The 24,794-nt window shown below is 55.8% G+C and overlaps 2 protein-coding genes across 2 annotated transcripts in view; one reads left to right on the top strand and one right to left on the bottom strand.

The window, feature by feature from the left end:
• The window catches only part of CACNA2D4 (calcium voltage-gated channel auxiliary subunit alpha2delta 4), a gene marked incomplete at both ends in the record, with an annotated part of 85,018 nt that overhangs the window by 43,371 nt on the left and 16,853 nt on the right, over window positions 1–24,794 (top strand). Inside the window, one exon of the mRNA XM_084256112.1 lies at window positions 24,701–24,762. Coding sequence (XP_084112238.1) covers window positions 24,701–24,762 — 62 coding nt within the window. The remainder of the gene's footprint in view (window positions 1–24,700; window positions 24,763–24,794) is intronic.
• LRTM2 (leucine rich repeats and transmembrane domains 2) lies at window positions 4,870–11,032 on the bottom strand (the record flags this gene model as incomplete). Its single annotated transcript, XM_084254792.1, has 3 exons — window positions 4,870–5,324; window positions 7,951–8,541; window positions 10,975–11,032. The coding sequence occupies 3 exons, from the start codon at window positions 11,030–11,032 to the stop codon at window positions 4,870–4,872; spliced, it is 1,104 nt and encodes a 367-aa protein (XP_084110918.1).

Genomic DNA, 24,794 nt, shown 5'->3' with positions numbered 1-24,794 from the left:
ACATGAAGGAACTGAGATGCAGGAAAGTGATTTGCTCAAACCCCTGCAGCTAGAATTTGAACTGCAGTCTCCTCTCTTTAAGGCCCAAATTCACTACCTTGCTTTGGAATTTACACAAATGTGATGACTGTGGGGCCTGACTGGCAGCTTCTCGGAGCCTCTGGGGCCTGTGTGCCTGGCCCTGTGGGGGGCCTCTTCCACCTGTTTGCAGCTTCCATGCCTCAGACCCACTATGATCTCAAAAGTTGTTTGATCTAGTGGGCTCTAAAGCCTGAGCCATCAACATCCCCCGTCCCCCACGTCTGTCTGGCTTCCTTGCCGCTCGCCAGGTGAAGGTGGAGCTGGGGTGAGCGGGAGTGGCCAGTCAGGCAGGATCTGTGCATCTTCTCTCACCAGGTGGAACTGCAGGCAAAGGGGGTGGGGTAAGAGGGCTGGAGTCAAGCAGAAGTCCTCTGACTCTGTCTTCCTGCCTCAGGGAGGGCCCAGGGCTGTCCTGAGCCAGGGCCAGGGCTGCTTTCCACCCTAGGGCCAGAGGAGCAAGAGAAAGAGCCTGGGTCTCACGTGGCTCAGCGCCCTGGTTAAGAAGCGCTGGCATCTCTGGCAGTCTGCAAGAAGCACCTCCACAGCCATCGGAAGGGTCCCTGGCATCTGCACTGCCTTTCATCCTTAGTCCATAGTGTGCTAATCTGAGGCCCATTTCTAGGCCAAAATTTCACCCCAAGCTTGTCTCCCTAGAGAATGTTCTACGTTCCTGTTCAGCTCCCTCTGTGACTCAGGCCTTCCCAACTCCTGTACATCTGAAAGTCCACGAAAGAGAAGAGACACAGGGTCAGGTTGCCGGCTGTGCTCTCCTGTGCTCTCCAATTATTTGATATCATTTTTAACTCAGAGTGGAATTAGAGCCGTGAGGGGTTGCCATAGAAACTGTGTCCTGGTGCCTCTGGTTTAACTCACTGCAGACAATCGTTCTGATGCTCTGGGGTGCAGAGATGTGATAGGGAAAGGATGAGGCACTGCAGACCTTATACCTTAATTTTGGGGGAGAGTCTCCTTTTGCAATTATTTCTTCTTGGCTGCTGGCTCAGCCTCTCTGAGCCTGGGGCAGAGTGGGGCCTGTAACTCAAGGTAGCTTGTTTGCTGTCCTGGCAATTTCATCCCTTGGGAAGTGGTGGCACCATGTGATGTGGGCTCATGACTGATGGGTGCGCTGCACGTGTGATGTTTGGGCACCGAGCAAAGGGAGAAGGAAGGGGAAGGCACTGGGCCCAGTGACAGGACCCAGTTCTGTGCCAGGCAGGTGTGGGTGCGACAGCAAGTCTCCGACAGACGAATGAATGAATGAATGAGGAGGGGAACATGGTCATCTCTAAGCAGGTGTTTACCAACAGCTGATATAAAATTTCTAGACAGCTACCTTTTTGATAGGATCCATTTTCAGTTCTGCATGTCCTGCAGGCCTGGCTGGCCAGGTGTGGCCAAGCATAATGGCATAGCTCACCCTAAGCCCTGTGCTGGGCCTGCTGTCCGGAGCAGCAGGAAGGCTCCACTCCCTTGCCTCCAGACCCATGCGTACACGAGAGCCGCAACCTGAAGGTTGTTTCCCTGTGTTACCCAGAACTGTGCCAGTTGATGAGAGCTCTGTCCCTGCTTCCGTGGAGGGTCTTTGGGAAGTGGTATCTCAAGTTTGCTGTCACTGTTAGGGACACAGGGCAGCAGCCCCAAGTGCCTCACCCCCTAGGAAAGCTGGGCCACCCGGTTCTGCCAGGACTTCAACTCAACTCGAAGAGTGGGGACCTTGATGGCTCCCTTATCCCAGGGCTTGCTCCTGGCTTGCTGGGCTATTATCCAGCAGAACACTCCTGGGAAGGAGAAAATTCCTTCTTGTTCTCTCTCTCTCTCTCTCTCTCTCTCTTTAATATTTATTGATTTGTGCATACAAGAACTGGGGTACAGGCCAGAGGTGTGGGGTTGAGAGGATTCACCAGAGACAGAGTGGGGCGCAGAACAGGCAGATTGACTGAAATATACTGCTGAGGGGAGCAGCGGGTGAGTCAGGTCTGCTGCGCCATGTGGGTTGCTCCTTGACTGAGGATGGAATTCATCCTGCAGAGGCTGTGGACAGCTTCATAGCATGGCGTCTTAACCTCTTGCGCCACCAGGGGGTTAAGAAGACTAATGGTCAGCAAGAGGCTGATCCAGCCCTGGAAGTGGTTACCAAGTTTGGGAGGCCTTGCTATGTTGCTCATTTCCTCTTCTGCCCTCAGTCCCAGCTGCCCCCTTCCATAATTCTGACTCCCCACTGCTGGGCCCTTAACAGGGATCATATTTGTAAGTCCAGGGTGTTGTTTGCCTGTCCCTAAAGTCATCTGAAACCCAGGATGGCAACAAGTTATTTGGGCTCCTCCATGTCCTCAAACCCTGCCAAACTCAGCGAGGCTGGTAAAACCTAGTCTGCAGAATTCTCCCTTGCACTGCTTTGAGTTACAGTGAGGTGAGCCTCAGGCAGATGGGCCTACCCCTCAAGGGCATCTACCCTTGGCTGCCAGGCCGATGAGCTCCCACAGGACCCAGAGAAGTGCCGGGTCTCCAGATCACCCTCTTTACCCCCACAGCACATTGTTGCCCCGTGAAACATCGATCCCGCAGGCTAGTGTGTGGAGAGCTGGCTGCAGCTACAGACGTCAGGCCTGAGCCCTCCGCGCTGCGGCCCCCACCGCCCTCCCCTCCGGCCCCAGCAGGGCCTCGGCAGGCTTCTCGTCTGTCTCTGGAGCTCGGGGCTCAGGGGGACGTCCAGCAGCCCTCTGGGCAGCTGCCCAGGTTGATGAGGAGGCAGGAAGTGACTGTAGCTCCCACATCCCTGCCTGCCCAAGGAAACCAGGAAATACATAGGAAAATACAGTCTTTATTGGTCTTCTGAAACAACAAACCAGAAATATAATTTTGCCTTTAAAAATCTTCTGTCTCAGGCTGCTGAAGGTGCCACCATGGACAAGGCCCGCCCCTACCCCTTTCCCTTTAGAAAATCCCCAGATCTGGCATCAGCCCACAAGCCAAGAAAACTGTGCCCCAGCCTCGGGGCAGAAGACAGCGTGGGGGGCGTGTTAGCAGCCTGACAAGCAGCCTGTGGGGGCTCCCTCCGTGTCTCCCCTGCATCCAGCCCTCCTCACCGTTCACCTCTCTGTGAGGTGGAAGGGCTAAGGGGTGCACGATGAGGGGGACCTGCCCTGTTCCTCTGCAAACCCTTGTTCTCAATGTTCTGGGTTTTCTTCGAGCCGGAAACCAGCCCTCTGAGAGCCATGGGAAAGCCGGTGTCCAGCAGAGGGAGGCCTAGTGCTCACCGGACATCAGACTCACAAGGGGGGACAGACCTAGAAAAGGAGACTAGTGATTCCTAAAGCCCCGCACAGCTTTCTTCTCCCCTGCCACCCCCACAGCCCTGCCAGCAGACACCTCTGCCCCTTTGGTGTAGGTTACAGATAAAGAACAGACGGGACCTCTGGCCCAGGCTCAGGTTCGGACCCAATCCAGGTGCAATTGAAAGTTCTGAGCAGAATGGGGCTGCTGGGGTCTGCTGGCAGGCTGGAAGCTCCCATGAGGGCCCCCACACTCTGCGCTGCGACTCACTTCCCCAGAATGCCACCAGTCACAGAGCATGAGCCAGTCCCCTCCCCGGGGTCATGGGCCCAGGGGTGCTGAGGATGGAGGGGTGAGAGTACAGAGCACGACTCTCGGGCTGCAGGCTGCAGGAGTGAATGGGTGTGTGCCCCACGGGCCTGGCAGTGACGGCATATATAGGCAGCCCAGTGGTATGTGGCTGGGCTCTGGGAGGCTGCCATTCACACATGCTGCAGCTTCAAGGCCACTGGGCCCGTGTCCCTGGAAAACCCAGCAGGTTAGGTGTGAGAGGGTTACCATGGTGACGGGCAGTCTCATCCTGCAGCACCACTTTGGCCCACTTTAGAGGATCTCAGAGGAATCCTTGTGGTATTAGTTTGGGCTTCTCCCCCCTGTTGACTTGAGAAGATTCCAGTAAGCAAGTAAAAGTTTCTGTGGTCTGAGGGCCAGAGATTCGAGGGGAGACATGTCTCTGCTCCCAAGTTCCCAGTTCCCATGACCTCTGTCTCCATGTGATACTGTGTGTGTGTGTGTGTGTGTGTGTGACTTTTTTCAATCAATGAGATGGTGCTGGTGATGCTCTGTCTGAGCTTGTGAGAGTGAATTAGTGAGCCCAGGAGCAGTGTGGCTGGGTGGTCTAGAGCAGCTACAGGGGCTGGACGCCTCGGCCACGGAGCTCTATCCTCACAGCGTGGTGTTAGGGCTGAGGCCAGATGACAGGGTTGGTGTGATTGCACGTTAGTACCAGCAATTGAAAGCTGAACCCAACTTCCACCCTAAAGGAATTTAAGAATTTCTTCCTGGCTTAGAAGAGTCCCAAAAATAGCCACCTGGCCCCCATATCACTTCCTCCCTCCCCACCCCCTAATTGCAGATGAGGAGGGGGTGAGTAAGAGGAAGGAGGGTCACCCAGCTGTGACAACGTCCACAGCAGGTGGCCAACAGGGGGATGCTGCATCCAGAAGCCTCCACTTGCATACACACCCTTTCTTCCCCATGACCAGAGGCTTAGGGGGCTCCCCCAAATGTCCCAAAAATTTGATGACCCAGAAAGGAGCAGCAGCAGCAGCATAGTGGAGGCTTCCGAGGAGACTTGGAAGTTCATGGAGACAGCTGCCCTGTGGCCTGCTTGCTGGAGGGCTGCAGAGAAAGTAGCATGGGGGGCCTGGGATGAAGGGCGGGGCCAGCCTTGTGGAAGCCACCCCTTCCGTGCTCTCCCTGCCCTGCCTACCTGGGCCAGGAGGGACTGGGCTTTCATGCTACAGAGGAGATCTGCTTCTGCTCTTCATGCTCGCCCTCCGGGTCCCCCATCAGGGGCTGGCGCTTTTTGAGCTCCCGGTGGTACTTGGCCATGAGGGAAGCGTAGATGCAGCCGTAGGCGGCAGCCACCACCATCATGATGCAGACAATGCCGCAGACCACGCCCGCGATGATCACGGTGCCGATGGCCCGCCGCACGCTCACCGGCCGGTACCGCTGCTTCTGGGGGCAGGCTGTGCTGGGCTCCGGCTCGGGCTCAGCGCCGGGCTTGGGCTTAGCGGGTTCTGGACTGGCCTTGGTGCAGGGTGGCCCAGGAATATCCAGCCCAGCCGAGCTATTCTCCTCCTCCAGCTGGGAGCAGTAGTTGAACATCTCCATGGGGACCACGCGCATGTCCTTCCCCCTCAGCTCCTTGGGCAGGGTGCAGGCAAGCTGGTCCAGGCGGCCCCCTACATCCAGGGAAGGAAAAAAGGAGGGACTGAGCAGGCATCCAACACCTGAACTCCTCTCCCCATCCCCAGGTCCCCAAAAGGAAGGGCCAGAATGACTAGCTTCTAACAGCAATGCGGTCAGCCCTGGAATCCCATCAGTAGGAGGTCGGAAGAGGGAAACTAGCAAGTCTGGATCCCGGCGCCATGGGAGGAGATGACCAGAGAGCAGGCCATCTAATCCATGCCGAAGCCACGTGAAAGGAATATGCTCATTATCCGTTGTGTAGAAAGCACACGGCCATTCCAGGGAAGCCTGCCTTCTCCAGAGCCAGACTGCCCACGGGAGGAGACAGTGGTAGCAGGTGCGGGCGCAAGAGAAGGGGCAGTGCAGAGAGAGCCGAGGGCCCTGCCCGTCCAGTCCTGCTCGCTTCCCTGGAGCCTGCCTGCTCGTCGGCCTGTCTGCAAACCCAGGGCGCTATTCGCGACTCAGGGCTCTTCCCTCTCACAGAAAGGACAGAAATCAAAAGCCATTGCTGCAGCCACCACTCCTCCATGCAGGACCTTTGGTTCCCCAAGAGCATCTCCCGGGATCAGGGAGGACACAGCCAGGGAGGAATGCTGGCTGTCCTTTTCCTTTTTAAGAAGACCTCCAGTGATGCCCCCTCAGCACCCCAAACACAGCATCTTTAACTGCAGAGGCAACTTGGGAGGGGTCCCTGAGGCCCATGAGGCATAGAAGGGGGACAGGGCTATTGAGGGGTGTGGGCAGTGATGGTGAAGCCAGACTGGACTGGGATGGGATGCAGATACGAGCACAGTGCACAGGGTTGGAGGGAATGAAGGAAAAGAAGCTGCCTGGACATCCCCTAGGAAGTGAAATTTCAGCTTTCAGTGGAACCTAAATGCAGCCCAAGACTCCCAGTCAGTAGACGAGGCCTCCAGCCACTGTCACTGCCAATCCCCTCTCCCAGCCCAGCTGCCTCCATCTCCTCCAACAATAGACCTCAGTCTCTTCCCAGGAAGCTGATGAAAGCATCCTGGAACTTTTTTTAAGGAGTACAAGGTTGAAAACAACTCTATTATTGAAAAGTTCCCAAAACATGCATGCCTATGCCTTGCCCTTTTGTTCCTGGTGACTGTGAAGAACAAGGCCATTTTCTAATGCTGACCTGGATCTGCAGGTACTCGGCCTAGAGGCCCCCTGAGTTCTGAGCACCTGAGACCCACAGCAAATCTTACACCCGGTGACATGTCCAGGGCCACCTTTGTGTCCACAGGAGCTGGGTGTGCTGATGCAGACAAAGTCTTCCCGCTCCTAAGGCCTAAGGTTGAGTTCTGCCTGTCTTATCTTCTGCAAATTATTTGACTTATTTAATTACTTATGAGTCTTAGTTTTCTTAGGTATCAAATAAGAACAGCTATCTCAATTGGCTGCTATGAGATTAAAATAGATAATGTACTTGAAACAATAGTTATAAACTGGAACTTTGCAAGTATTATTTCCTTACTTATAAGAATGGGAGACATTATCAGTGACTCATGTTTTATGGCACTTTATAGTTTGTAAAATCTTCTTCATTAACTAATGCATGAAAATATCATGCAAATAATTGAGATTGTGACTAGATGCAGAATGAAAGGAATAAAATTAATGAAAAGCATTAGCATTATTTTCACAGAGCTTTGAATGATTCATTCATTCAGAAGACATTCATTGAGCATCCATTTCATGCTGGGCACCAAATTGTGTCTTAGTAAGCCCACTTAATACTGTGACTGCTACTAGCAAATGAACAAATAAGTAAGTTTTATTGAGGACTTACTGTATGCTGAGTGCTTTTCAAAACACTTTACATGCATTACTGGTTAATCCTCAGAATGATCCTATGAGGTGGATATTCTTATTCGCCCCATTTAACAATGATGAGGGGGGTCCTCACAAAGAAGTCAATCAACTTTCTCAAGCTCACACAGCTGTCATGGGCAAGGCCACGAATCAGACCCACATCTGGCACTTTTACCACTATACTAGCTTTGCCAGGATAGAACTCTCCTTGTTTAAAAAACGGGGCAAAGTGGGGGAGAGAAAATAAAATCAAAAACCATTTGGCTCCTTATTAAAAGTTTTAATAACAAGACCTCTTGGGAAAGGATGTTGGAATCATCATCAAAATGCATATTTGGTTTTATCTGTGGATTTAAATCATATTCCCACTCCTGGAACTGCTGAATACTTAAGAGAATCACAGTATTAGTCAGAAGGGTGGATTTCTCCCTACTTCCAATGCTGAGGGTTTCCCAAAAGAGTACAAAGTGGGATGCACAGAAAATTGTGCTGTGTCTTCGAGTTCCCTCATGAACCCTACCAAAGTGAGATCAAGTTACAGTGAGTCAGTCTAAAAGAGAAAAGAGGTAGAAAGCAGGGCTGAAGACACAGAGGCAATAGGAGAGCAATACCAGAGGGGAAAAGTAGCACCCCATCACTGCCCTGCTGATCATTTGGAGGCAGGCCTGGTGGAGAGGAAGGGCCACCCCGTCTGTCCGCTGACCTCAGCCCTGAGTCAACGCCCAGCCTCCAGAATATGTGCTGAACCAGAGTGATCCTCCCAATTCCTCAGGTCCGGGCAGGGCCGGACGTACTCACCTCGGTAGGAGAACCACTCCATCCAGTGCTTGAACTCACGCAGGTTACAGTCACACTCCCAGGGATTGTCCCCCACCTGCAGCAGCTGCAAGCTTGCTAGGGGTTCAAATGTCAGCCGGTCCAGGTTCTGCAGGCGGTTAGAACGAAGTGATAGGGAACGTAGAGCTGGAAGTCCATCGAAAAGGCCAGGGGGCAGCTGGGCTAGGCCGTTGATGGACAGGTCCAAGTGGCGCAGCAGGGGTGAGTGCTGCAGCAGGTCCCTGTCCAGGGTCCTGATGCTGTTATTGCGCAGCTGTAGCTCTGTCAGATTTGTCAGATCCCCAAAAATGGAGCTGGGCAGCTGGTCCAGGAAGTTGTTGGATAGGTCCAACCGCTGCAGGCTGGACAGGTTGGCGAAAGCCCAGCTTGGCAGGGCAGTCAGCTTATTGTTCAAGAGCAAGAGAGTTCGGGTGGCAGCAGGCAAGTCTGGCGGCACACTGGTGAGGCCTAAGCCACTGCAGTCCACCTCCAGGCTGCGGCTGTCACATTTACAGGAGAAAGGACAGGCAGGGAGGGCCTCCACAGCATACAGAGTGATCCAGCAGGTGATCCCTGGAGAGCGGGGGGAGGCAGACAGGTAGGAAGAGAACGCCAGGGTTAACACCTGCTGCTTCTATCCCCTCCTTTCTAGTTCATGTCGTAACAGCCTCTTGGCTGGCTTCACTTCCTTTGGCAGAAGCCACCACCAAGGCACAAACATTTATTGACCACATAAAAAGATAATTAACAAATATGAAACACTTCTGTATTTATGAACATCACACAGTGTCAGCAGGGCCCCTTGCCTCGCAGCCCATCTGGCAAAGAGATCGCTTTAGTGGAATATGGCAGATTGTATTGAGGACAAGTGTTGCTGGTCTACACAGATGCCCCAGCACACAGGACCTCCTACAGTTGATCTCCTAGGGGGCTTGGGACGCTCTGACATCATGAAGTTGACAAAATAAAGGCTCCAAGGATATCAGATGTCCCATGTTCCTTTCCCATAGTCACTGCCAAAAGAAAATCACTGCACTGCTGTTTTCTACCCTCTGTCCCCTTCTCCACCTGGAGCTGCACGAGGCTGAGACATGCCATGCATACAGGGGAGAGCACAAAAGGGCCTCCTAGGTGCTATCAGATTGCATGAGCCCTGCATCCAAGATGGGGCCAGTAACTGAGTGTGGGGACCAAGAGCCCAGGCCCACCCCAGAGGCCACAGTGGGGCTCATGAGGACAATATGCACAGTTATTCCATTTCCACATCGAAAAGCAGCTGGGCATGAGCCACTGCAAAGCAGGAGACCAAGACATGGTCCATAGTTATTCCCATTCTAAAGCCATCCACATCCTGAGCCTGGGCTCCTTCTCCTGAGGGCTGCAGGGCAGCATTTCTGCAGGACAGGACCTCACAGCATTCCTTTCCTCACCCATGTTTTGCCCAGGATCTCTCTGAGCAGCCAGCACAGGGCCCAGTCTTCAGAAGGGCTGGGAGAAGCATCCCCCAGAGGACATTCATAACAGAGCCGTTCATCCCACTGTCCAGCAGCAATCCTAAGAGTGGCCTCAAATCCTCCTTAACTGTCTCTGAAGTATCAGAGAACCTGCTCACTGGGGAGGGGAAAAGAAGTGAGCATGGGACATTTCATCCCCAGCAAGTCAGCCCTTCAACCCAGAGGAACGACCACAGCTGGGGAAGGGCTGACGCTCAGCCAGGCCCGCCTGGTGCCTCCCAGGGACACAGGTGCCGGAGACCCTCTGGGTGATATCTGGTTATCTGATGTCCCCAAGGGCAGAACTGGAAGGAACAGGATGGGGCGCTACCCTTCCCCACAACTGGCAGATCAATGACAGAGAGAGACACCTGATCCTTTTTGTTCTCGAGGGGAAATGAGCTCAAGCACGGCCTGAAAGCCCAGAGAGACCCCCAACCGCCTGGGGTCCCCTGCTGCCACCTCTGCCCTCTCCTCTGAGCCCATGTACCACCAGGGGGTCCTGACCCACGACCCTCCCCTCCTCATTGATTTGAAAATCAATGTTCTTCAGATTTCACTTCCCCTACAAAAAAAAAATTCAACCCATCAGTTTCCCTCTCAAAATGATCAACATAACTAGAAGCCCCCCCAGAAGAGGAAATGACAGGAAAACAAGAGAAAAGCATTTTCAGAAGAGTAACCCTCTGCCTCCCTGCCCCCTCCTCCCGAGAAATTGAGGGTGGAAGAAAAGCTCTGGTGACAAGGAAACATAGTCCTGTATTGCAAGGTGTTGAGTGATTCTAGAATGAGGTTGAAAGAGGATCTGAGTTGCTCTGGGATCAGCCACTGTCTTGCGGTGAATAATTCAGGCTGCTGATGTTGTGGGGCAGCTGCAGGACAGCGGCCACACAGGGGAGAAGCCAGGCCAAACGGTGTCCCTCGCTGGAGACCATTTCTTGCCTCACCTCGTAGCCCCAGGCGAACCATTCCTCTTTGACCTTTTCCTTTTATCTCAAATAAAGAGAATTCTTGGTACTTTTTTCACCTGACCACTTCCAAAATGTCCCTGTGAGAAATGGGGGGCCTCCGCTTCCTCACAAGCAAAAGGAGGAGTTAGATGGGGTGCTTAAGGTTGCTTCCAGCATTGCATCCGGGAGCCCCTAGTTCCCTGCATTTCAGGGTTGAGAAAAAGGAAACAGGACATTCCAGGGTCACCCAGCCAGTGCTGGAGGCAGAACAGGAGGGCAGCTCACGATTAGAGCGACAGGCTGAGACGTATAGGTAGGGGTGCTGAGAGGTCACACAGGCAAGAGGGAGACACACCCTGCCGTGGCCTGCATGAACCACTGACATTCTCAGCCGTGGCTTTCTCTGGCTCCCGGATGCAGGCACCACAGGAAGGGCTGTAGCGAGTAAGCCTGTTCCCCGCACCCAGGCAGTGGGTGTCCTAGGTATGCATCTCAGACCTCCCTGCAGCCCGGAATGCAGCCTGCACACCAGGCCAGCCCCGCCACCCAGCCCCCTTACTCACAGGAGATCTGCCGCCACTGCATGGCCCTCTGCTCGGGGCCGCTTCCGGGGGCCAGCATGCTGACTGCCGCGGCTCCCAAGGCCCTGCACCTCTGGGGAGAGACGAACCCCTTGGCGTGTGCTCCCTGTCAGTCCTGAGAGAGAGAGAGAGAGAGAGAGAGAGAGAAAGAGAACACTGAGGCAAAGCAGGCGTTCGAGGCCCTGCTCCAGCCCGGGGTTAAGGAGAGGACCCGGTGTCTCTTTACACTCAGCCTTTTCCCTCCCCAGTTCTCGGCTATGATTCCCCGGGGCAGGGGGGAGAAGAGGGATGAGGGTCAGAGGCCAGGAAACTTCAGCCTCCCATGGGTGATTGGGGGTGGCGTGGAGAGGCCATGGGGCTCTCCTGGGAGCCTTCGGGCCTGGGGCGCAGGCCCAAGCTCTGCGCTGTGGATGCAGGAAGCCCCTGCAGTGACCTCGCCAGTGGCCCCAGCCCCTCTGGCCTCTCCTGGCCTCTGCCCCTCGCCTCCCGGTTTGCTGGTGTCTAAAATGCTTTCCGAGCGCCACATCGCCTCTGTTTCTGGGCTTTTCCGTGGCACAGGTGGGATGGCAGGAGGAGGCCGCATGCTCTTACCATGGCCCCCCGGGAGGCAGAGGACGGCCCTCCACAGAGTCAGGCAGCAGGTGGGGTGTGGCGCCTGGCCCGCTGTCGCTGCCGGGTGGACTCCTGCTTCTCCTCCACCTTCACCGTGGAGGTGAGCTGCAGCGCCCCGTCTTCCGCCCGCCGGTCTATAATAAGACTCATCAGCTCAGGGGTTCCTGCTGCAGCAGCTGCTCAGGCAGAAGACAGGGACACAGATGAGGGTAAGATTCCAGAGCAGGAGGGCGGGGAGCAGGCCAGGAGGTGCAGAGAGCACGTTTCTCTTCCAGAGGGGACAAGAGAACCCGTCTTGCTTCAATCCAGTGACTCATAGGTAGAACAGAGTGCCCCCTCTGAGGGTCCCCCACTTTCTGCCAGATAGGGCCGAGAGCCCTTTGATGGAGACCACAGCCTCCACTCTTCAACCCCACGGCTAGGCTCAGGGGGCGGGGGGAGCAGAGCAGGAGGGACTGATGTGGTTGTCACCGCAGCTGGCATAGGCCAGGTAAGGAATGGGATGGGGCGGGGTGGGGAGGGAGCAAGGACTCTAGCAAGAGCCCAGCCCCCCATCCCCAAAGGACACAGTCCTCCCAGCCCCTCCTGCTCCCAAAGGGCACATTCCTTTCAACCCACTGGCTCCCAAAGGGCACATTCCTTGAACCCCCTCCTGCTCCCAAAGGGCACGTTCCTCTCAACCCACCTGCTCCCAAAGGGCACGGTCCTCCCGCCCACTGCTCCTGGCTGCCCCTGAATGTTTGACCTTCCTGGGTTTCCAGATTCATCCCTGGGTAATTCCTGGTTGCAGCCTCCCCTCTCCCCCTCCCACAGCCTGTTTAATTCTGGGAGCCCGGGGAGCCAATGGCAGCAAGAAGCCTGCAATTGAGGAGGTGGAAGGAGCTGCTGCACTCAGCTCTGACAGCTCGGCCTCGGCCTCGGGGAAGCGGGTTTCCCTCAGGCGTCTCGGGTCCTGCTGCAGCACGGGTGTCTCTTGTTGCTCTCCCCCCACCCCCCACGGGCTGCTGTGGCTGCCTCCCAGCAGGCAGGTGGCAGAGCCCACCCTCCCCAGAACACAACAGTCCGCATGTCCTGCAGCTTCTCTCCCCCAAGGGCAGCAGCTCTGGAGCCAGGAGCCTCTGTCTGAGCCCTGAGTGGCCTCTCCTCTCCCTTGATCTCCACCTTGGGAGGGATCCATGTCATCAAGGCCTGGCAGGGGCTGGCAGCGTGGGTCACAGCAACAAGGCACAGATGGGGGCTGTGGGGAGCGGCCCGTCCCCAGCTGCCTTTCGGATGGACACCCCCCCCCCCACCAGGCTGAGAGTAGGAGAGACACTTGAGCAGCTCAGAGGCCCCTCCAGCTGCTCTCCCCGGACCAGGACCCAGCAGGCTCAAATAGGTCATGGAGGGCCCTGCCCAGCCACTCCCTGGCTGGGTGACCCTGTAAACTCTCTGGGCCTGAAGTTTCTCATCTCAGAAGTAATGACCGTAATAGTTACTGGGTGGAATTTCTGTGAAGATCAGCCTAAGGGATAATATCTGCTATATTAAGCATCACCTTAGAGGGTAACTCAGGTGCGTGCTCCTAGCCACGAGCCCCTGGCAGAGGCGAGAAAACCCCAGCCCCTTCCTCTGCGGGCGGGGTCTCAGCTTGCAGCACCTCGAAGGAGCATCTGTCTCCTGGTCCAGCAACCTCACACCCAGCTGGTCCCTGCACCCGAGCACTGTGTTCCTGAGCCTGTGCAGGCCTGTGGAGCCACTCATGTTGCCCCTGCCGGGCACGCACACGCACACAGCTGCACAGGCCTCATCACACATGAGGTTGCCACCCTCGGCCCCCTCCAGCCCTGATCCTCAGAACATCTCGCTCCAGCAAGAACCCTCAGTGCTAGGGCTCACAGCACCCACACAAATTAGACAGGTCAGCAGCCTCTCAAGCACCGCACTGCCCAAGGTTACACAGTAGGCCAGGGGTGGGCTCACGGCCTTCAGAGCCAGATGCTCGTCCACTCCCTGGCGACTGTCACTCAACAGAGCCCTGTAGGAGACACCTATGTGTGCACCGAGAGGGGTGCTTGGAGCTCCCAACACTGCACGTGGTGCAAACACACACCCACAGAGAGCCGTGCAGCGAGGCACATGCTAACACACACACACATACGTGCGCACACGCACGCCTGCTGGCAGCCCTCCAGCTCCTTCCTCAGATGCCAGCACTCAGGCAGCAGGCTGGGCCGCCAGCGGTTCCCGCGTGCTCCCAGCGCAAGTGTACGGGGCACCTCCAGCCTAGAAGTCGGGTCTAGAGAAAACCCTCAGGGGCCCCTAACCCAGGACACTTTCTGTGCAGAGGGCTGCAGACCCCACGCCCTGCTCCCACTTGTCCTGGCTTCCTGTCTGGAAGCTGGAGGGAGAGTCCCACTCACCCGAGCCTGGTTCCCACCTGAGGTTCCTCTTCGAGCAGGCTCCTCTTTGCCACCCCAACCACCCAGGCCCCAGTGCCACCCCTAGTAATGAAGCCAGCGGGTGACCATCAAGCCCCAATTAGTGCAGGCGGTGGCCTTGGGAGGAGGTCCTGATGGCCCAAACCAACCGTGAATGGGCATTACCTTAGAAACAAGCCAGGCAGGTCGCCAAAACACAGACCAGACACATCGTCTGAGAGGCGGCGGGCACTGCTCACCCTGGATCTCTGGATGGGTGAAGCACCAGCCGCACCCCAGGTCCGGGTAGAGAGTCTGCCCCCTGCAGAGCTGCCTGCCTCCTCGGACACCGCAGCAGCGACCCTCAGGGAGATGACAGGCGTAAACCCTTGGCCTTCTGCCCACCTGCACCCCCCCCTACCCAGGGACCCCTTCCTGCCCCCGGAAGTATCTAGCCTCATTAGGAAAGGGGTGACCTACATTAGGAAGCTCAGAGAGCAGCTGCTGCAGCAGGCGCTGGCCGGCTGCTGGAATAAATTAACACAGTCTGGGAGGGAAGTCCCCACCCAGGGTGGAGAATGGGGAACAGAAAAAGAGTTGGGGGTGGGAGATCCTGATCTCTAGTCCCATGCCTGTGCTTACTGGACCTACTCTTGATCTTCACGGGACTTTTGGTCCCAGTGCCAGAGACAGAGACTCCAGAGAGAAGGGGCCTGCCCCAGAGGGGTACCTGGGCTGCCGCCTCTGGCTCTGCTGAAGACCAGAGATGGAAGGTGGAGCCAGGGAGCCAAAAGCAGTCATATTCTTGAGGCACACTTCGCCTCCCAGAACCCCATATATGGGCTTTGTGCTCTAGCTTCCCGCTACTCAAAGTGTATTCCGTGGACCAGCAGCATGGGCCTTATCTGAGAACTTCCTAAAACCTCAGAATCTCTGGCCTGACCCTAGGCTGATGATCAGAATCTGTGTTTTAATTCATATGCATATTCAAGTTTGTGAAGCCCTGGGCTACCGTCACTTCTTTCCCAGAAGAACTGGCTTCTCCCAGACAGAGACAAAAGCCACCCAGGAGGCCATGCTGGTCTGTCTCTGGAGGCCAGGCACCAGCTAGGTTGTGGCAGAGCCTGGGGGCTCAGGGGAGGCGGGTAGTGACAGTAGTACCTCCTTCAAGAAGCCCCTGTGTGAGGAGAAACGATTCCCACAGTCCCAGACACCTGTACAGTGGAACTCTTGGTCCTCCTAACAGCTCTCCTAGGATGATATAATTGTGAACACCACTTTGCAGATGCGGGAAACTGAGGCACGGAACTCTAGCAGATCACCTCAAGTTAGGCAATGGAAGAGTACAGCCTTGTGCCCCAGCAGTCTGGTGACACAGCTAGTAACTCAGTGGCCTTAACAGGCTCCGAGTACCATGTACTGACTTGCAGAGGCTGCTGGTTGAGAGAGAAAGAGGCAGCAAAAGGGAGATGCAGCCCTTTTTGTATGGCACTTTACAGGATGCTCCATGTCCACTGTCTCACGGAGCTGAAGAGACAGGTGCTCTCACCCCTCCTACTGCAGAGACCAGACAGGGCCCCTCCCCGCCTCCCGTCTTTCCAGTATCATCACAGATGCAGTGAGGAAAAGTGTCTGGGCCAGATCTTATCAGAGGATTGGAGGGGGTTTTCTAGAAACCTTGGGGGGAGGGGGGAGTTGGGTGCTGAGGTGAGAAGGGTGGGCTGGGAGCTCCGGGGAAGCCGGGGGTGGGGAGGTAGTGATGGAACAGGAGGCAAGCAGGAGGAGCAGAAGGTTCCACGTGCTCCTGCTGAGCTGAGTGGGTGCAGCATCCCCTGGAGACTTGGGGGGTGGGAGCTGCTTCCCGCTGGAGCACCCGCCTCAGAGCCCCCCCAGGAGCAGTTCCCGTTCCCTCAAGGGGCACCCGGCCCTGGCCTCCTCGCACTCTGTCCCTTCCAGTTCTCTAGAGACAAAGGTTAGTCCTCCCAGCAGGGTTGGTGCAGCCACCACAAGCCTGGGGACCAGCCTCGCTCTGAGGTTTCTATCATGTTCACCCTCCCGAGTCAAGGCCAGCTAGGACCCCCTGTGCCTCCACCTAGGGGTTCCTGACTCCTAGGACATTGTATTCACCCAGCCTGGGGCTCCTCCCTAGTAGGTCCTCTTAGTCAAGGGTCCCTCACTCAGGCCAGCTCTGTCCCCCTCAGCCTGGAGGACTCACAGAACTTAGAAATGAAAAGGGCCTTTTCATACCTTTTCGTTTCCTCTGTACCTCTATCATTCTGCAGAGGCAAAGGCCACAGGGGGGTGAGAAACAGGGCCAGGATTGGTGCTGTCCCCCCAGGAGGGCTGAGCAGGACCTAGGAGGGTCATCTGAGGGCCCCGTGTGTGGGGAGGGCCTGGAGAGGGTGGGGTGGGTCAGAACTGCTGTCTAGGCTGGGTTTTCCGGCTGCCACCACCAGTCTGGCTTCGGGCTTTTCCAGGAAACAGTCAAGATCCCCTTCCCCGCCCGTCACCCCCAGAGCACACACTGTCTAGGCCGCGCAGAAGCAGCTTTTCAAATCCCTATATTTGTACTTGGAACAGGCAAACCCTCCTGGTTCATTTTAAACTGCATACCCCGTTCTCACCCCCTGCTTCCCGCGCTCTGCTTTCCTTGTCAGATATTCCCAGTCCCAAACAGGCCCTCTGAGAAGTGGAAGAGAAAAGCCCCCCGAGTCAGTCCTCAAGAGAGGGGAGCTTCTCTCTGCAATGAATGAGCCCAGCGTCACCCCAAAGGCCGGGATCTGAAGGGCGGGGGACCGAGGCGGCCCTGTCTGGGCTGGAGGGATGGAGGCCCTATGATAGAACAGCCTTGCTCAATCCCCTCCCTCCTCCTCCAGACACCCCACCGTCACATAAGCCCCCCTCTTCTTGCTGCCCACTCCGCCCAAGGCCGCCCTGCCATCGCCTCTCTCTCGGTCTTGGTTCCTGGAAAATGGGAGCAAGATTTGCTCTTCTGGGCCCCAGACAAAGCTTCTAGCCAAGCCCCAAAGAAAACAGATCGGTTGCTTAAGAAACCTCTCTCCTTCTCCCGCCACCCCCAGGATGGTTTTCCTGGCCTTCCTCTTTTGGCAACACCAGAGACGGTGCCAGTGGGGAAGTGGGATGGGAAGAGTCGAGCGTTTCTTGGCGGCAGGAAGCTGCTGCGGGTTTCCCTCCTGGCTGGACTTCCCCCGCCCCGTCTCCACGTGCTCCCTGCCCGCCCCTCCCCCCGCCGATGGAGTTATCTAAGCTGCCAGGGTGTCGGTGCCAGTCACACAGAGGCAATGCCCAATGCACCCTGACAGCCAGGTGCCAGCCTCACCGCCACCGGCCCTGGAGCCACAGACCGCAGGGCTCAGGGAAAATTCGGTGCAGCCGGAAGCCAGGCCTCCCTCAGCCCACCCTCTCCTGCGTTGTCAAAGTGGGCCTCAGGCTCCTGAGAGCCCCATCCCACTCCAAGTCTGAGGTCTGTGCCCCACTGGGCCAGGAAACCGAGTTGGCCTGGCGTGGCTGCGTAACATGTACTCCCCCTAACCTGAGTCCAGACCCCCAGCCAGGGAAGGCTTCCTCACCCGTTTGTGGAGGGTTGTGTGTATCTGGGGGGCCCCCTGAGAGAGTTTTCATATACCTGGTTCCATACCCCCACCTTGACCTCAGGGGTCCTCCCTCATCCACCCCCAGCCACGCCCCCACCAGGGAGGCTTTGCCCTCCGCGGTGTGGCCCCGTGTCCAGTGGGGAAGGGTTTCTTTACACCCTCGTCCAAGGGCAGCAACCTGAAGGTCAGCAATCCCACACTGAGGGCGTCCTGCAAAGAGGCTGGGATCCTGTGGTCTGTTCCCATGTCTGCTACCCCCCAACCCCAGGTCCCATGCCTCCAGCACCCCGTATTCCACAGCACCCAAGTTCCTCGGGCTGCCTGTGCTGAGCCAGGCATGCGATCAGCCCAGGGCTCCTGGCTGCAGGCACTGGTTTCTGCAACACCCAGACCTGTCATCTGGCACCACCACGGCCCTCCTCCCGCCTCTCCCTGCCCAGCTGCCCCCTTCTTCTGCAGAATCCCAGGTTCTGTCCCCAACACCGTGGGGTGAGAGTTCCCTGCGTCCTGTCTCTTCGAGCTGCCCAGACGTCTGGTCCTGAGCACTTCCCCGGCTCCAGCCATTGCACCCAGACAGGAGGCAACAGCAGCTCCCTGCAGGGCAGAGACCCGGCAAGCCCCCCAGCCCCATGCCAGACCCCCAGCTGCCCACCAGCTCCCTACTCACCTTTCCTCACCTCACCAGCCCCTCAAACCAAGTCGTTCTGAGCCTGAGCCGGTCCCTGAGCTCCTGCTGGGATTCCTGGAGCCATCCAGACAGCGCTGCCAAGCAGCGCCAGTGGGCACCGCGTCCCCGATGCTGCAGGAGCGGGGACCTGGCACGCAGCACGCAGCTCGCAGCCCTGGAGAAGGAATGCCTGCCGCTGCCGCGCCGCTGCCAGGGGGCCGGGCTGCTGGGTCAACAATAAACTGAGGAGGGAAGAGGGAGGGCCGGAGGGAGCCGGGGAGGAGAGGGGCGGAAGGCGAGAGGAGGCGAGCGCGTGGCGTGCTCGAGCAGAGAGACGGAGCAGTGGAGTGACAGCTGGGGGTACATCTGTGATGACAGCCACAGGAGCACACACAGGCGCGGCGCGCACAGGCGCGCGCACCCCCAGGCGCTCGCAGTCGGGAGGGCAGCGCTCACCCTGCCAATGCTCACATTTCGGTGGGAAAAGGCGCCTTTGGATTCACTGCTCCAACGCCAGGCGGAGGAAGGCTCGTTGATCTTGCACCTCCATCTTCCTGCCCAGTGCTTCTCGCAGCCCTCCCTGCCCCGGCCGGCCGCACCTCTTCTGTCTCTCTCCCTTCCCTTTGGGGAAAGAGGAGCGGGATCCAGAGGACGGGGAGGGCCCCCAGGAAGCTGGGTTTGTGTCCTCTTCAGAGATATGCAGGCAGCGTCTCCTACCCTGCCTGCGGAGGAGAAACAACCCCTTCCCTCTGTCAAAGGGTGATTCACTGCAGAGGGGACATTGGGAGGGTGCTTAGACCGCCTGGGGGTCCTATAGAAAGGGACCCTGAGGCGCACAAAGCCAGTGTTGTACTTGGCCTCTCAGGCCACTGAGCCTCCATGACCCCATGAGGAGGGGGCAATGCAGAGGAGCAGGCTGACAGCCTGGGGCCTGCACCCTGGGGCGAGCCCTGGAGGACCCAGGGGCAAATGCAGCCCCGCCCCACCAGGCCGGGCCCCTTTGGTTCCCCACTCTTATCTAGATGGGGAAATCTGGCGTTCAAGATCTGGGAGGCTCCTTACCAACCAATCAGGACAAAGAAGTTGGGGAAATTGATATTCCAAGAGAAGCAAAGTGTTGTTCCAAAGGCAAAGGAAGCCAGAGGCGGGACTCAGCAAGGAGGCGCAGCAGCACCAGCACCGTCCCCGAATAACCCTTCCTCGCTTGTCTTCAGCCTGCCTGACAATCCCATGGCCTGGCATGTCAGCAGTGTGGAAGGGCTGGCCCAGTGTCCTCTCCCACTGTGCCTGCCCCCTGGAGGATTCACCACCAGGACTGTGGAGGGTGATGGAGAAGCCTCTCCACTCAGGACTCCCCTTTCTGCCTGCCCTCTGGGCCCCTGAGCAGCAAAGGCTTGGACTGCAGCCATTCTGGGGGGGAGCATCTTTTGCCTCTTGGCAATTCACCCCTCTCATCCTGCACGCTACCGTCATGGAGCTCGCTGCTCCCACCTAACCTGACAGACCTCCAGATCCTTGCTCCAGGAAAGCAAGGATCCTTTCCTGACACTGGAATGCTCTTCTCACCCTGGGCCTTCCCCTCCTTAAAAACTCAACCCAGGGGGCTCCCTGGTGGTGCAAGGGGTTAAGCACTGCACTATGAAGAAATCTGAATCCTCTGCAGCACAAGTTCAATGCCCTGCCAACCAGGGAACTGCCCACAGGGCACAGCAGACCTTCGCTGACTCGCCCGCTACTCCCCTCAGCAGTGTGTTTCGGTCAGTCTGCCTGTTCTGTTCCCCGCTCTCTCTCTGGTGAATCCTCTCACACCCCGCATCTCTGGCCTGTACCCCAGCTCTTGCATGCATAAATAAATAAATCTTCAAAAAAAAAAATCTCAACCCAAAAATCTTGTGCTTTATGAAGTTTCCCGGCTGGTCAGATCATGCTTGCACTTGAGTTTCTGTCCTTATGACAGGAAAGGCATCCAGCTTTCTGTGGAGCCTATACTGTGAGCTCTTCCAGAAAAGGGACCTGCCTCCCCCCATGCCCTAGCTCCTCGTCAGCTGAGCGAGCAATGGAGGAGAAGAAAGAACCCAAGTCCTGTGTCAGGGGACCTGAGTCTAGACTCTGTTGCTCATTAACTATTAGCCATTAGCTAATTAGCAAGTTAATGAACTCAGCAGTCCTGGCCTGGGTTTCCTGCTCTGCAGATGGAGAGGTAGGATAATGCCCACCTCTGGTCTCCCTCTTGGCACTGGCATGCATGGCCCAAGAATTCCTTGAGGGCCACCTGCTCCCCAGCTTGTGCTAGAAAAAAATGGGCCCCTCCAAACCCGCAGCTCCGGATTCAGTTAAATAAAAAGACTGGGCTGGGTTTCCCAAGCAGAGGAGGAGGAAAGACAATGTAGACGAGAGCTGGGGGGTGAAGGATGGAGCTTGTGACTTCTCAAGGCCACAGCTCCTGACAGGGATGTGTGTGTGTGTGTGTGTGTGTGTGTGTGTGTGTGTGAAAGAGAGAGAGAGAGAGAGAATCTCGCGCGTGCGCAGGCACACAGCTGTTTTGTTTTGCCGTCTGTGATGACAAAGCAGCACTGAGGTGACAGCCAGGACGCAGAGCAAAGAGGTACATCTTGATAAGCCGTCTGCCGCCTGTGGCCTTATTGGGGCCCTTTGTTAGCTAGTCTGCCAGCGCAGATCTTAAAGAAAAGCTGCTTTGGAGGAAGGCACGACGAGATCATTATGGAGAGGCAGGCAGAGAGTGAATGCAGGAGGAAGCCTGGGGAGGGGGGAGGCCGGGTGATTGGAGGAGGGGACCAAGGTCAAGCGAGGCCTAAAACGAGGACCCTCATGCGCAGGCTTGAGAGGGCGGTCTCTTAGAAACCCTCTGGGGATGCCACCGGAAAAGCTAAATCTCTCACATTCCTCAGACCCTTTGCTTGGGTCTTCCCCACAAGTCCTGAGCATGTCTGCAAACAGCTCCATGTGACAGCGTCACCTGCACAGCGTGGGCTCACAGGAGGCTCCAGGAGGGAAGTGGCCAGCCCTTGCCAGGGCCAGCCAGGCTCTGGCCGCGACCAAGCAGAACAGGGTCCCCGCACGAAACCTGGTACGTCCCTGGGGAGAAGGGTGGGCTTTCTCGGGGTCTGGAAAAGCAAGATTTGGCTTGTGAGGCATTTGATGAACCAGATTTGAAACAATTGAAGCCCCAGAGTGCAAGTTGTTTGGCCTGGCAGGACACCATCTGTTCAGTATCTCCTCTCTACCCCCCCTCCTACGTGATACCAACTCCTGTTTTCAACATCTTACAGCCCTTACTGGGAGGAAGTTCTTCTTTGTGTCTCACTCAAACTCCCTGATTCTCAGTGAATTCCCTCCTACGTCTTGGAGGGAATCAGAGTACAGCTAAGTCCCAAGGATCTCCAGGGCACATCTGTCAGAGAGCAGAGCCCCATGTGGGAGGGGGCTCAGCATGGACACAGGAGAGTGAGATCTTGCAGGACTGGCTCTCTGGGATGTGACTGAACAGAGTTCAAAACTATTTGCTTATTAGGCTCAAGAAATATTTATTGAGCCCTCTCTCTGCGAGGCACTAGTCTAGGTGCTAACCCAGACCTTGTCTGGCATTAGCCCTCCCCCTACCCATTGTAATGGGATAAGACTGGCAGTAAATTGGAATAAAATAAATAATTCATGTCATTTAGAAAATAAAGAGCAATGAGATGGAGGATGGATGGTGCAGGGAAGAGGACTGGTCAGGGGAGGCCTCTATAGAGATGATCTAGGCTGAGATCTGACGGTGAGAAGGAGCCGGCCAGGTAAAATTCAAGGGGAAGAGCATTCTAGGAAGAGAAGACAGCTGATACAAATGCCCCGGGGTGGGAACAAATTTAGCATGTTCCAGGGAGAAAGTGATTCAGGTTGAAATCAGAGAGATCCGCCAGCTCCTGCAGGGCACTGTGGGTTCTATTACAAAGGAGTTCAGTTTTTGTTCTAAGAGCGATGCGGGAAGTGTCAAAGGGTTTTAAGCAAGGGAATGACTTGACACGACCTTCTGAAAGATCACTGTCATGGCTACATGGAGAACAGGCCATGAGGAGCGAGGCGTGGGGAGCAGGAAAGTCTGGTGCATTCATCCAACTGAGAGAAATGTTGGTTTGGCCCAGGGTGGTAGCAGCGGAGGAGGAGGGAGATGTATGAATAAGGGCTGCAGAACTTGGATACTATGGATAGCACCTAAATAGATAAATGTGCCCCAGGGGGGGATGTCTCAAGGAGGGTCCGGTTTTGGTAGGACAAGCCAGTGTTCAGTTTTGAACATGTAAACTTGAAAATGCCTGTTGGTGACCAAAGTGGAGATGTTGCTAAAAAGATGGAATGGCCTAAATTCTACAAAGGATATCCAGATAGGAAGTCACAGATCTTAACCTTGGAGGCGCTGAAGGAATCTGGCAGAGGAGAATGCACTCTGCACGCCTCCCCCCACTTCTACCCCAAAGCTTCAAAATCCTGTTCCATTATGGAAAACTTAGCCCCTATCCTCTCAAGTCTCTCTGTGTTAGGATCATAGAATTTCTTACAGCTCAGGATCTCATGATTCTGAGACCTGGCACTAAGCAGAGTCTTATTCCAGGAATAACTCGAGAGCTCTTTGACCACTGAAGCTAAGAAAGGGGTCAATTACACTTTTCTGAATCCCAGAGATTTGATCATTCGAAGCATTAGTGTGACTCCCCTCTGAACATTTTTAGGAATCTTCCTCTTCTACTCAGCCTTTTTCTACAGGTGAAAGAAATCTGTTTAATTGAATATCAAGGGTGGTCTTGATAGGATGGATTAAAGGAAATGCTGAGGGGCCACCTGCAGCCTCGGAGAGAAGTGTCGGGGAAGAGGAGTCAAGGCAGCCAGTGTCAGGCTCCCAAACACAGGCCAGACACAGATCTCATGCTGCATCTGTAGCTCTTGGCTTTGTCAAGAACCAAGATATGGGGCCTCCCTGGTGGCACAAGGGGTTAAGACGCAGCACTATGAAGCTATCCACAGCCACTGCAGCATGAGTTCAATGCCTGGCCAGGGAGGTGACCCACATGGCGCAGCAGACCTCTCCTGACTCTCCCGCTGCTCCCCTCAGCAGTGTATTTCGTCACTCTGCCTGTTCTGTTCCCCGCACTGTCTCTGGTGAATCCTCTCACCCCTCGCACCTCTGGCCTGTACCCTGGTTTTTGTGTAAAATGAATAAATAAATCTTAAAAAAAAGAAAGAAAGAAAACCCCTTCAGTGATGGCCCCTGGGGTCACTGTAGAATGTCTCACCAACACAGCATAATGGCTAAGAAACCAGGTCCATTCCCATGTCACGGATGAAGACACTAAAGCCTGGAGTGTGAAGAAGGCTTGCTCTTGCCTTGAAACTCCTTCCTAAGTCCAGACCTAGAGTGGGAGCCAGGAGACTAGAGGCTAAGAGCCCTAGAGATGGACCCGGCGTGTCCTGAATCTGTGTTCAGCAGCTGGATGACACAGGAGCATGTAAGCCATGTCAGCCTCCTTGTCCTGTAAGGCTGAATAATCAAAGAGCTGGTCTGCGGTATGGGGGAAATAAATTCATGGATGTAAAGGTGCCTGGTACTCAACACATCTTCCATATTGTTATTCCAGATGGTAGGAAATCCGTCTAGATTCATTGATTTAAATACAACTTGCCTTTTCTTTCTGTTCTCTGCCCCCACTTCTCTCCGTACATGAGCGCCAGCTTGGATTCCTATTTAGGAGTCAAAGAGGCGTCAAGTATCGTTTTGTAGGTGCCTGCGAGTAGGGCCAGATCTGTTGAGGACTGTCAGCAAGGAAGGAGACTCCTTACAAATAGGGGGGAGACCCTACATGGGAATGGGGTATAAGAAAGGTTGTCACGTCACACTTGAAATCTAAGAACCCTCATGAGTTGTCCAAGTGGCAGTGACCCTGAGCCCTAGTCTCAGTCCACCCCCTTTTGGTCACGTGACCTTGAGCAAATGGCTCCAACTCTGTGGTCTCCAATTTTCCATCTGTGGGAAAGGAGAGCGTAGTCTGCTCTAGCCTCTGCTTTGAGCTCCCCAAATCTGAGCATGGATGCCACTCTGTAGTTCTCCAGAACTCCGACCTCATCTTTCTCCTGGGGCATGTTGTGCATCTTTCTTCTGCTGGGGGATGCTGGAAGCCACTGCTCTCTCTTCTCCCCTGTCCTCTGCTCCCTGGTTCACATGCTGCGCCTGCTCCTGCCTCGGCTCTCCCATCCCCGTGGTGCCCACTGCTAACTGCCCCCACCCCCGTGCCTGCTGATGGATGCGCCTTCTTTCTTTAACTTGAATCTATTTTTTTCTCTCACCATCTCTTCCCGCCCCCCACCCCCCTCCCCCAAAACACACACTTGGTCCTACCCTCCCTCTCCCTGCTTCCTTGCAGCGGTGGGCGTCCACATGAGACTGGAGTTCCTGAGACACACGTTCTGGGCAGTGACACAGCAGGTGGGTGTGATGGTGTCTGCCTGGTCAGGGCC

This window comes from Talpa europaea (genome assembly GCF_964194135.1).
Source record: "Talpa europaea genome assembly, chromosome: 15".
In the NCBI taxonomy this organism is placed as follows: domain Eukaryota; kingdom Metazoa; phylum Chordata; class Mammalia; order Eulipotyphla; family Talpidae; genus Talpa; species Talpa europaea.
The sequence above is the reverse complement of the archived record's forward strand: the minus strand, read 5'-3'. Positions and strand labels throughout refer to the sequence as shown.